The 13,099-nt window shown below is 42.0% G+C and overlaps 1 protein-coding gene across 8 annotated transcripts; it reads right to left on the bottom strand.

The window, feature by feature from the left end:
• Positions 1–177: 177 nt before the first annotated feature.
• On the bottom strand, positions 178–12,158 carry LOC130187958 (transcription elongation regulator 1-like). Of its 8 annotated transcripts, none has more exons than XM_056405978.1 (21): positions 12,013–12,158; positions 10,827–11,052; positions 9,925–10,077; positions 9,162–9,435; positions 8,795–9,073; positions 7,557–7,661; positions 6,602–6,802; positions 6,222–6,331; positions 5,570–5,658; positions 5,300–5,487; positions 4,977–5,058; positions 4,557–4,692; positions 4,320–4,409; positions 4,077–4,195; positions 3,634–3,784; positions 3,287–3,451; positions 2,452–2,634; positions 2,055–2,249; positions 1,798–1,881; positions 1,382–1,482; positions 178–959 (listed from the first exon to the last, which is right to left on the bottom strand). In XM_056405978.1, exons 1-21 carry the CDS (start codon positions 12,057–12,059, stop codon positions 758–760), a joined length of 3,180 nt encoding a protein of 1,059 aa, XP_056261953.1. In that variant the 5' UTR covers positions 12,060–12,158; the 3' UTR covers positions 178–757. The 8 variants fall into 8 exon arrangements, with proteins under 8 accessions (XP_056261953.1, XP_056261947.1, XP_056261979.1 ...); XM_056405972.1 differs by having other exon boundaries at positions 1,798–1,885; positions 2,056–2,249; XM_056406004.1 differs by having other exon boundaries at positions 5,327–5,487.
• Positions 12,159–13,099: the final 941 nt, after the last annotated feature.

Raw genomic sequence — 13,099 nt, 5'->3', positions numbered from 1 at the left:
TAACATGTAATCTCTCGATGTATCAGGTTAGGGTTGTTTTCCCATTATATAAGATAAGATCATCCATTGTTAGTCCCAGTGAGGAAATTGACCAGATATGTCAATGCTTCCTTCAGTCGATTGTATGTGGTGCTTGTATTGAGGTCATTTAGAAAAGAAAATCCATATAACGACATATTGAAAAACAGTGGGAGTTGCCTTTATTTCATTCAACAAAGAAATTGCTGCAACATCAGAGTAAACCACTGAGCAGAAACTAACATTCACACTGAGCCGCTGAAACAATGACTGGCAAAGTGGAGCTGTAAGGCTTAAGGACGCCTCAGACACATGCACGCACGCATACACGCACACACATACATACACACACATACACGTGCCCACACTTTCTCAAACACACACTTATCTTCATTTACATCAGCTATCTTACACCTCAATTGCTGCTCGGGCAGCAGACGTATCACTATCCCTCTCCCTCTAATGTGGCCGGTCAGAGGTGAGGGCTCAACGGTCACCTTGAGATCAGGTAACCTCTGGTCCCTGCTGTGGCCTTAAATAAAGGGCTATTTCAGGGCTAAGAGGCAACATAACAGAGACCATAACCGTTCATCTCTATGGTACGTCTCTAAGCAAAATGAGCCCCGGCAATAACACTGGTAGGCCAGCCGCGGGCCCGAATAGCGGGGTTCAGGGTGAGTTTGGGGGAGATCATGCTCTGGCCAAAGGGAGGGCACCGGCCGAGAAGATTATGTATTGGTCACTTGGTAGAGCGTCGGGTGGGCTCGGAGGCAGTGGGGGGAGGAGGGGGGCCACGGCGGTCTAGGTCTTCAATGTAGAACATGATGAGCTTCTTGCGCTCCTCGGGGACACACTCCAGGATGAGGTACCGCTTGTCGTTCTGAAGGATCTTCTCCACATCCTTCAGATGCTGCTCAGACTCCTGGATCAGCTTTCTCGACCTGAGGGATAAGAAGATGCGAGACGGGCAGAAGGCATTCAGAATAAATACGGTAATACTATGAATAGTATCCGCTGCGTTTCAGATTTTGGTTCAAGTCTTCGTGAGGCACACTTGTATACCGTACAGCTTTCCTTTGCTACGAAGACTACTTTTTTAAACTAGTTTTACAATTTTCTGTACAAATACATTATGAGGGATTTGCAATCAAAGTAACATTTTCTACATGGCAAATAAAAACTGTACATGGGCAAATGAAAGAGCAGAAAGAGACACAGATCCATCTGAGCAACAGTTACAATAAGAGAAGAATCACCTCTTATTGGTATAAGAAAGCGGAAGCTGAAACCGAAAGATTTGTAGTATTTTTGAATTACTTTTAGATACTAATATTGCCGTGGTATGTTAAGTAAGTGTACACACCTGTATGTGATGAACTTTGTCTCCTTCAGCAGGGTTCTGAAATCAGCCTTGGCTGTGATGTACTTGTCTTTGATGTAATCTTCAAACTCCCGTTGTCTCTTCTACAAACAGATTCACACGTCAGACACAAAACTCAAACTGGATGAAACCGTTACAGCCAAATTCAACTCGCACCATAACTTATTTAAGATGGGAGAAAAATATCTTTTGACCAATTCAGAACAGGTGTTTGTACTTTATGAAAGAAGGCAGCTGATAATGGGCTGATTAGCTTCTAGGTTTGGTCTTCCACAACTAGGAAGAGTTATTTGCAATGTAACTACAGTGCGCCTTAACCCATCAATAGTCACAAAACTCAAGTAAATTGTTGAGAAACAGTAAACATTTCATAATACGAGCAAAATAACACGTCTTACTCTGTCACTGGAGGAGAACTTAATACAGCGAGGGTCCTCCTTGATAATCTTCTTCACCTCCTTCCATGTGGTTGTCAGAGTGATCTCCAACACAAAATAAAAATACACTTAATAAGCTTAGAAAACTAATTAAGGAAAACTTTGTATTTCATATTAATTGAGAAAGCAAAATAATGGGCATGCGATCAAAGAAAAAGCAAATGAAGACAAAGAACAGCGTAGAAAAGATGAATGGTAACTTATTCTGCTTTTGGCACCTTTTTACTTTTCACCATGCTGGTCTCATCTAGCAGCTGGCGGAAGTGTTCTTTCTTCTTCTTGGCCAGGGCTTCTACGTGTTCGTTAAACAGCTTCTCCTTGTCCTCTCGCTCTAGCAGCGAGGCCGACTCCCAGCGATGATCTTTTCGCAGGTTACGCCGAGTGTCTGACCACGTGGCATCTGAGGACCGTACCTGAGGAATGAGGGCGCACGCACTCGTCAGTCTTCCGCTGCCACCAACATGCATGCATTTCTCAAATGATCAAAGATGATCATCCCTCTCTCCAATCAATTTCTCTGGTCAAATTTTGAGAGTAAAGCGTGACACAAAAATCAGTATAATTAACTTATTTTATCACATTCCGGGGGACTAAATATGCGGCAGAGCGTCTCACCATGTCACACATGAGAGCTTTGAAATGCTGGATGGCCTCCTCCCTTTTGTGCTGCTCTCTCTCTCGGTCGATCTCTTTGGTCTGTTCTGACCGAGCCTTCTGCACCTCCCGCTCCCTCTCTCGGAGACTGGTCTCGATACGAGCCTGCCGCTCCAGATCTCGCTCCTTGTCGAGGTCCACGCTCTGTGGAGGACACACACGGTTGGGATTAGTTACGTTTGTGATGAACAATGAGGAGCCTTTACCAAAAACAGAGATGGGAACTCTCCATTGCACACGGATTATTGATTCTTGTGATTTTCACAGGTTGAGTAGTCTTGTAATATACTTGAGGACAGATTAATTGCTCTTATGTTGAAGAAATTCACTATTTGCCCTGGGACCCAAAATTATTTCTTCATCTCAGTTTTTGAGCTTCTCATCGACGACAGATTATTCGGTCCATATTTTTTTACGCTTTGACTTGATTTATCAGGAATTTATTAGCTCCATATCAATAAAACCGGTTACTGGATTAGTCAAATCTGGGTGGCTGACTAATTTAAAACAGGCACGCTATGAATGGATTTGAATCTGAATTATATGTTGTCTACTTTTTCAAATGGGAAAGATATTTGGAGGTCTGTCTTAGCTGTGCAACACGTTAGATATGTTAGTACACGTTCACCAGCAATATTCAGACACTTATTAAAAAAGATGAATCAATTAGTTATCTATTCATACCAACACACACACACACAGTAAAAAGCAATGTTAAGTTCACAGCTGCTGCGATGCAGTTCAGATTTTCGTAGCACATGCATATCAAAGCCACCATAAAGACAACAGCTCATACCTTGGCTTGTTTATCAATGTACTGTTTGAAAAGTTCTTCTCTGTGTCCGGAGCTGTCCACCGACTTGTATCTTGGGTCAGTCTCCAGCCTCTCTTTCACTTTGCTCCACCGGTGGCCGACCTCTATGTGCTGATCACTTAGGAGATCATAGAAGTCTTGCTTCACCTGAGAACACATACACATCAAAATTGGAAATCTGTCCAAATACAGTCAGCAGCAGAGCTGGACCTGCAGATGGTAAAAGCCCACAGGGCCTCATCTCATGGTCGACATACCTCTTTCACTTAAATAAAACCACATTTGTGTTTCAGTGAGATACAATACTTTGGAATGTGAACAGGACATACCTTCTCTCCTCTGGACTTGGAGTCTTCTTTCTCTCTCTTCCTTATAGCGTTGATGAATTCCACAAAGATGGTCTCCCTGTCCTTCATCTTCTCTATGGTCTTAAATCGTGGGTCTCGACCGTGCTTCACTGCAAATTCACTAAACGTTGTTCTGTAAAAAAAAAAAAAGAACAACATTTTTTTAAATGAACTCTTTGGCAAACGAGAAAGAATAAAATACGTTAAATACTGATTAGATATATTGAAAAATTAAATAGTGAGTAAACTCCAAAATGGAGAACAGGATGTTCCATAAAATCAGATATAGGTTTTACTCGTGCTCTGAAAAAAAAGTTTTAAAAAGTAAGAAAAAATATCACAATAATAAGAATAAAGTTACTGATAAATATGAATAGTCTTTGGAAACGCAAACTACCAGTAGAACAACTGGCCTGTTTCTTTACCGTGGTGTGAACTTTGCCTCCTCCATCATCCTCCTGAACTCGTCTTTGGCCTGCATCAGCTTGTTCTTCTTCTCCTTCCTCTCCTCTTCCGCTCGTGTCTTCACATACTGATCAAACACCTGAAGAAAATAAACACAAAACTATGACTTAAGGATATGAATAAATGGCCAGTAAAAATCACAAGATTGTGAGGATGAGTAACGGTAAGGGGGAGGGAAGAAAACACATGACAAAGATCTGAACCTGTTTCCTCTCTTTCGGGTTGAGCAGAAGGTAACGGGGGTCAAACACAATCTTATGAAGCTCTTTGTCCCAAGTCGAGAATGCAGACACCTGCATGTAAGATAGACAATGATAGCATGAGAAAGACAGTCCAATAGCAATGTGTAGAATTTAAAAGACTATCATTGTTTTGTTTATGTAGATTGAAGCAAACCACCTCAAAACATTGCTCTGTACAATGTCACAGATTTGCATTACCCCTCTCTCGAGCAGCATTTCTCTGAACTGGATCACCCGGGCCTCGAGCGGCACTACAGCTCGTTCTCTGGCAGCTCTGAGCTCTGCCTCCATCGCTGCTTCCTTCTCCGAGTCTGCCTCCTTCACCTCCTCCTTCCTGAAGGTGATACAGCAACGGTCAAGAGGGGGAGAGACAAAGTAGAAAGGCAGGAAAATACAACAAACGGCTAAAGAAAGATTTGATAATGTATTATTTAGAGACGTATGGCGAATCCCTTTTTTTATGGCTTTCTTTAAACAGCTGAAGACAGACAGGAAAGGGGAGAGAGCAACATGTAGCAAAGGGCTGCGGGTCGGATTAGATCCTGGGCCGCTGATGTAGGGACACCGTCTTAGAACATGGAGCACCCATGGGAGTCAAGGGAGGCACATATGACTTACTTTCTCTTTTTGGCTTTAGTTGGTTCCTCATCTTGATTTTCTTCACTAGCAATGGTTAATTCTGGCTCCTCCTTATTGACACCTGTCAATAGTAAGAGACAAAATAAATACTAATCACACAGCAGCGCAAAACATTTAAGATTGATGGCATCCCTTTCTGGCTCGATATAAATTAAAAAAACACGAACGCACACATGCTTCTGTGGCCCTGGTTTTGTAGTTTTAAACAGGTACATGATTCATATAATTTATTATTAACACCACACAAACGATTGGCATATATACACAATTATCATAAGTGCTGCGTTGAATGCCATTATCACCGACGGTGTGCGAGCGTTTGTCCACACCCGTCTTCTTGCCATCATCCAGGCCTCTCTTGTGCGGCGGCTCCTGGATGTGCTTGTCGACGTCCGCTCGGCTAACCAGCTCCTCGGGCCGGTCCCACATGGAGAGCCGTGTTGTGGGGTTGTAGAAGAACACTCGCTCATCACCCGTCCATACCACACACCTGATATTTAAAAAAAGGCATTAGGTTCATTGCAATATAGTAGAGTAGAATGATGGCGAGGGCCGTGGTGTGGCGTGCGTACCATGGCGTGCCAGGGATAGGGTTGGTGGCGACTGGTCTTGCTTTCAGAGCGGCTTTTTCCTCCTCCGTCATCTCTTCTTCTTTAAGCTCCTCGATTGTAAAATTCAGTTATCTTCATTACTATTACATTCATAACATTAAACAGATATATTATTTCAGAAAGGTGTGCCTTTCATTATAGTACATGTAGAACAGTAATGTAGGATAGATTATAAACAGTGGATAGCATTCCTTATTGAATTATGAATATAATGTATATTACAACATGACAAGACTGTACTTAATTATCATCACAGAGCAGGATTCTTTTTAATATAATGTGCCATTTTAAATGTTCTACAATGTTCTGTTTTAGCAATATGGGAAACATCAAGTTGAATGAAATTTGATTCTATTAATTTACACTGGAGGCAATCAATCAAGCCGGCTGTGAAAGTAGACAACAAATACCAATTTGTATTTTTTTAAATTTAAAATCTGAATCTGTGACTAGTAACTAATAATGTAAAATAAATGTAATGAGATAAAAGTAAAAAATTCCCCCCGATATGTAGTAGGGTAGAAGTATAAAGTTAATGAATACTAAAGTACAGTCAAAACCTCCAATGTTACTCAAACTGAACTCGCAAGCAGGTCATTTACTCGTCACATACCTCTTTCTCATGATTAGCGTGGTCCATTTTGTTCTCCTCCTCCATCTCCATCTCAATCGCCTCAGCTTCCTGCTGGGCCAGGCGCTGCTTGATCCTTTCTGCTTCTTTTTCTGAAGACAGCGAGGAGAAATGGCAACACACAAACAGTAAGGTAACTAAAAGAATTGGCGTGTAGCTCAACAAATGCAGCTCGTCATCAATTGTGCCAGGGTTTAATGCTGCTGCAAGTGACACCGCTAAATCTTAGGACCGATAATCATCATCTTACAAATGTGTTGTTGATGAGACGAAAATCAAAGTGGGTAAAGCTTTTATGTTCCACTACAAGTCTTTATCTCATCATGTTAGAGCTGACTGTGTGTGTGTGTGTGTGTGTCTACCTTTTTCCACAATAGCCAGTGGTTTTTCCCAGGTGGACTCCAGTGTTCGGTTGTTGTAGTAGTACGTTTTCCCATCAGCTGTTTTGTACTCTGACCACTCGGGGAGATGCATTGATCCGGCCATGGAGATAGGACCTGCCGAGAGGGCCAGCTGTGGGTGCATCATGGAAACTAAAGGCGGGCCCATGCCAGGAAGCATGCCTATCATTAGACAGAGAGGAAAAAGACGGACCAAGATTGGCGGAGACTCGTCTTTCTGTCTTAGCCAATAATATTAGTTGCAGTTGACTATGCACTGTTGAAAAAGCATTAGTTTATACATTCATTTGTGAAATGTCATTTCCAAGGTGAGGAAAAGTGCTCCACAGGCAGAATAAAACTGATCACTGCAGCTTGAGGGCTGTCTCTGTCACAATGTGCTTGTCATCTAGAGGATTACATCATTTTCTGGAAGAAACGGCTGAAGTCTGAAGAATCTATTCTTTCTAAAGAAATAAATAAATCTAAAGAATAAACATACAAAGCAGTGACCACCCCCACACACACACAACTAAGGAAGACAGCACACAACCTTACTGCTACAGCCCTATTGCGTCTCTCTTTTGTAAAAGCAGCCAGCTTGCATTATGGGAACTAACAAAGATGGACTCTGTCTCAGGTTTCCAGTCCCCAAACACTAACCTAAAAATGACTGTTCCTAACAATTAACGGCTCAACCCAATATAACTATTTAGTTGTTGATTTTCAAGTGTCTCTCATTTACTAAGAGCAACCAGACCAAAGTCCTGGACAAGAGCATTCATCATTAGTGAGAGCTGAATACTCTGTTTGCAACAAGGAACATTTGTATTCCACTGTACACCGGATGGATCATGTTCACAGCATTCACCACAATGCCACTGTTTGAGGGTTCCCATACATACCATATACAATATATATAGAGACCAATCACTACCATGCCATCTACTGTAGATCTGAGACGCGAGCGGCTGGTGTTTACCGTTGGGTCCGGGGCCTGCCTTTAAACAGGGTCCACCTACTATCTGCATCATTGCTACACCTGAGAGAACAACAGACAAGCAAGCATCTGGTTGAACACAGCGGGACACTGAATATGAGCCATCATGGCGTCTAAGCGTCTGTGTGTGTGGCTCCAATTATAGACTGTGTGTTATTGTTATGTTACAACAACTCAGTCTCTGTTGACATTCATGAGTCTGTAATGTATTGAGAGGAAAGAGCATTGTACATTCGGTTCACAAACTATGATTTATTTGGATGCCACATTAACACTTATGATGAATAGAAAAAAGAAAATTCAGGAAGAAAATAAATCCCTTCTCAAGTAGTGAATGCATAATGCTGGAACACCACACATCTACACATCTCTCATCAAGCAGGAAGCTCTGTCAGATATTTGACAGTTTAATAACAATCAGCTCTAAACTGAAACTAGCCCCATCGGATTGTAAGTCCGACTACGACACTTCTTCCACAAATAACACATATACAGGGAGAATTAACCAGAATGAGCTTATTTTACCAAAATGAGGGACAGAGAAAGAAAAACAAAGAGCGAAAAACAAACAAACATGAAAGCAAACATACAACTGCGTTTAGATTACCCTAAATTATAATTATTAATAATTCAACAAAAGGTTACCTGACAAATATGTGCTGACTGAACTCAATAGAGCAAACCATAAACAGGATATATCTGCTGATACCTAATCCATTATTTACATTTACATAGCAGCACCAGATGTATTGATTTAAATGTATCTGGCACATTGAACTAACAAGTGTAGCCTACGAAATGTGGCCCACCATTGTTTTCATGAGCTATTTAATCCAAATTCCAAAGAGCCTGGTTCAAAACTAATACAATTAACTTAAATTATTGATCTGACATGGATGAAAGTGTAACGGGGACACACAATCACCAAGAAAAGACACATCACTCTGATCCTGGATCAGCCCCTTGACTTAGGACATCTCAAATTTCAACATGTCAGATAGAAAACTCCTTCTTGGAGCCCGACCAATAAATCGGCAAGATCACTTCATAGATAGAAAGGTAGACAATTTTACCTGATTCCAAAGTATTTATCCAGTAGTTCCTCTCAAGAGCATAATGATAGCAGCTAGATATTGTGTGCCGTTAGTTTCTTGCTCTTAGTCTGTAGTTCTTACCTGGTAGAGGGATGTGCATGCCCGGCAAGGGCACCCTGAAAGGAGGCACCATGACAGGGGGGAAGGCAGGTATGTTTGAAGTGGGCTGGCCCACACTATGAGACAGGCCTGCAGGAAGCAGTGGCATGGACTGTAGAGGCATGGTCTGCATTGGCATGGTCTGCATTGGCATGGTCTGCAGCGTCGTAACAGGTGAGGGCACCGTGGAAACAGTTACGACAGTGACTGGAGACACAGCAACAGTCGAGGACACTGGGGACATGGCTGCTACAACAGTGGCTTTTGGATACAAAAACACAAATAAAGAAGATTTTTATTTTTGCTTTAGTGTGCATGCTTGTCTGTTCATAGAAGACTCTGTCCTTACCGGCCATGGTAACGGAGGGGGAGAGGGAGGCGGCATCTGGACTGGAGGCATGTGTCCGGGAGGAAGCTGTGGACAGGGCCTGAGTCGTGGAGGCTGCGGATGTTGTGCTGGCTGTAGTGTTAACACTGCTGGCAGCTGCAGTCCCCCCAACACTTGGACCCGGCCCCGGAGACCCCGCGACAAGAAGAGGGTTGAGTTCAGACTGCTGGATGATCTTCACACCATCTGGTTTACTCCACGATGACTCTCTGGTCCTGGCGTTGTAGTAATATGCCTTTGGAAGGGATAATGGACAAGAACACACGTATTACTTGGGAACAAACAGTAATTATTCTATAAAACTAGGCAACAAATGTGTAATTATCCTCGACCCTTGTACACACACTACAACTTTTTTGTAAATACAGTGCCAACCAATTTTGTTGATTATATCGACATTTAAGCAAGATTTCTCCCAAATCAACTCAGTTTAGAATGGCAGCCCAATATCCAGCCCAATATTAAAGATATTACTAAGATGATTAATCATGGGGTTTTCAAATGAAATCAAGTTAAAGTGAGACAGTGGCTCCTTAAAGCAGTGAGCATTTCTAGTTTTCAAAACCTGCAAAGCTGTAAATGCAATCAAGTGATTAGCACCATTAAAACAGCTGTCTTATATCATCAAAATATTTCACTCTTGAAACTTGAAAAGACTAAAAATAATTAATTAATTTCTCCATGTTTTTCCAGACGATGTGCTTGCATATGAGCTTGATCTTACCTTTCCTTCTGGCGTCTTGTTTTCTACCCAGATCTCCTCTGCAGGGCTGAGTGCAGGGGCTCCAGGTGCAGGAACAGGGGGCATCCCGGGAGGAAACAGCATTCCTGGAGGAGGTGGGAGGTTCCCCATGGGAGGGGGAAGAAACGGAGGTCTCTGCAGCATGAGACAAAACCCCAGTGTTACATTTTCAAATTTTAAGGAATAGGGTTAGAGTCCTCCCCGGTGGCCAGATAGACAAGCAGTCGAATATTTAGCCAGCAGCCGACACTTCAAACCTCTGAATTCGAATTACGAGGTTCTAGTCATCAAATTCTATCATTCAAGACAGAATGACAGTCAAACAGATTATGAATCGGGTTTAGTCATATTCTTTCTTGATTATGTCTTGTTCTAAGAGCTAGTAATGCTGTTATTTCCTGACACAGTCCTTGATAAAATCATATATCATCCCATTCCTAGGCTGCAATATTGATTCCTCTAATGCAATATAGGGCAGAGCAAGAGGTAAGTACCCCCTTTCTTGTCACTTCTCATGCAAGAGATGTACGTATGATGCTGGTCTACTAAATGTATGTTTGACCTAGATTCTGCCAATTTAAATTAGACAGCCGTTTGACAATTTCCTGAAAAAAGTTCAGTTTGATTTGACGTATTTTATATTCATGAGCATGCTTTATAACGCTTTCACGTGTTTTTTCTCACTCATATATATGTTTTTTCTAAGAATCTAATATTTGAGATATTACAGTCTGTTACACTAGATGTAAACATCATACTAAATCTATTGTACGTCTCTTTATTAATGATGTGTGTGAACCATCCCTGCAGGCAAAGTTAACATTTTAACCGCACACTTCTGTAAAGAAAAACCTACATGTTGTATACAAATGGGAAACAGTCACCTGGAGATGAGGAGGTCCAATGGGTGGAGGCATGCCTCCAGGTGGTGGAATGGGCGGCATGTTGGGGTCAAAGGGTGGACGTACAAATGGTGGTCGTGGCGGGGGTCCCCTCATCATACCAAAAGGAGGTGGCGGTGGCCTCAGAAGTGGTGGTGGGCCTCGTAACACGGGGCTCTGGGCAGGCACAGGTGAAGGGCCCCGGAACCGTACTGCCTGCTGCACCATTCTGGCACACAAAACAATATCAAGTTAAAAACAGTGTGGTAAGTGCAGCGTTAAGAAAAAACCTCAGATATGGCTGGGAAACATAGGTCATATTCATAATATGCTCTCTATACCTGTGGTTCTCAACCTTTTGCTACTTAAGGCCCACTTCTGATTGTTATATCATTACCGAAGACCACCTTGACAAGTGAAAAAGAAAAACATGGTTTTGTAATGATGTTTCTTCTGATTTATGTACAACAAATGAGCTAAAACAAAAAAGTATACATAAACACACACATTTTATATATATATATATATATATATATATGAACATGTGCTGACACCGACATGTATGTTTTGCTGTGGAGGCTTTGAGTGTAACCTTAGTAACGTTCCAGTAAGTCATGTAGCTCGGAGGTGTTTATTCTTCCACATGTTCTTTAAGGTGACATCCTGCTGATCGTGGTAACTTTACATGCCTAAGACCCTCAAACAAATCAAACGAGACAGTCCCGTCCATTACCAACTCGACTAACGTTCACAAAAAGCCAGTCCGTTCAAATGAATGGACGGAGTTGTATGCCCCCGCTTACTAATGAATGCAGCGCAGCTTAGCTCGCTGCCTGGTTTACGTGCACATTTGAGCACATAACACGCACTAAGATAGGAGCCGTGTCTGAACACAAACCCAGGGCCTGGCGAAGAAGGCAGTCTGGTGAAAGAGGAAAACATCTGGCTGTGTTTGATCTGGCTGCCTGTGTTTACCGCGTGCCACGAGCAGAGACGAGCCGCTAGGCAACACAGGCTAGTTAGCTGGAAGCTAGCTTGCTAGCATGGCTACATGCACAAGTAAGAGCTCTGTTGATCAAAACCTCGAGACTAAAATTAATTATACCTAACTTATTATACAAACTGGACTCGTGGTTAATAGTACACCGAGCTAATATTCATGTAAACACTTTATTTGCCGTTATCTGACCTGTTGTCGTTGAACCCGATAGTCTCGCTCTCTGTCTGCTCCGCCATTACAGGAAAATGTAACCTCTCTCTTCCTGGAAACGCCCCTCAGGGGTTTCTGCTTCTCCTACTCGCTGAGCTTGGACGTCAATCATAGCAAGATCGCATTATGTAAGCTCTGATTGGATGAAAGGTTTCTCGTCGTGGTTTGGCGAAGCGATCATTGGCTCTTGTTCTTCATGATGTCTTTGTTCAGTCAACGGGCAGGGTGTTATGGATATTACATTGGACTCTAATCTTTTTCACTTTTTGCATCGCCCTAAGCTGTTACCACTTCTCTCTCTCTCTGTTTGCTGTGGTGGTGAGTATGTTGTGTGTCCATAGTTGGAAACTACTACGAAGAAAAAACTAAAGTTGTCTACTTAAGAATAATAAAAGTCTACCACAGTGGAAAACTACTGCATTGTTGTGGGGTGGAAAACGCAAATCCATAACAAACTCCTCATGCCATAACTTTAAAAACATATCGGAAGCAAAATATTCATGTTTATATTCATGTAATTATGTAATGTAATCTTTCTTGATCTGTTTTCAGTTGAATAGTGTGTTCGACAAATTACTCATGTTGGTGCATATATGGTTCAAAATATATATTTACAGCTGAAAAATCAATTAAATTACATTGGCATAGGCTTTACAATCTGTATTTTGTCATCCTTTTGTCCCTGGACCCTCGCATCGGATAAGCATAAACTCCCCCTCAGGTAACATTATGTTTTTTACATCATTTGGTTTCAGTGTTCCTATTAATTTTAATGCACTAACAATGATTAAAATCCAAACAAAGACCTAACATGTATTTGTATTGGAATAAAAGCCAACCGACACATATCCATACAAAGCATTTATTTTGCAATAAAATGCAATGTATTGTTAAGACCCAGTGTCGTGGGGATTATTAGTGTTGTTCACCTCCCAGCCTGAGGGGGTGGTGTGTGTTATGTGGTGTGTTTTTCTTTCTTTCAGGAAATTGGGATAGAGGGCGAGTGCAATCACTGGCACCGACAACTCGGCGACAACTAAGCGGCAAGTCTGTGGCAAGTGCCGCT

The sequence above is a fragment of the Pseudoliparis swirei genome, chromosome 3, assembly GCF_029220125.1.
Source record: "Pseudoliparis swirei isolate HS2019 ecotype Mariana Trench chromosome 3, NWPU_hadal_v1, whole genome shotgun sequence".
Lineage (NCBI taxonomy): Eukaryota > Metazoa > Chordata > Actinopteri > Perciformes > Liparidae > Pseudoliparis > Pseudoliparis swirei.
Note: the sequence above shows the minus strand (reverse complement) of the source record. Positions and strands in the feature narration are given on the sequence as shown.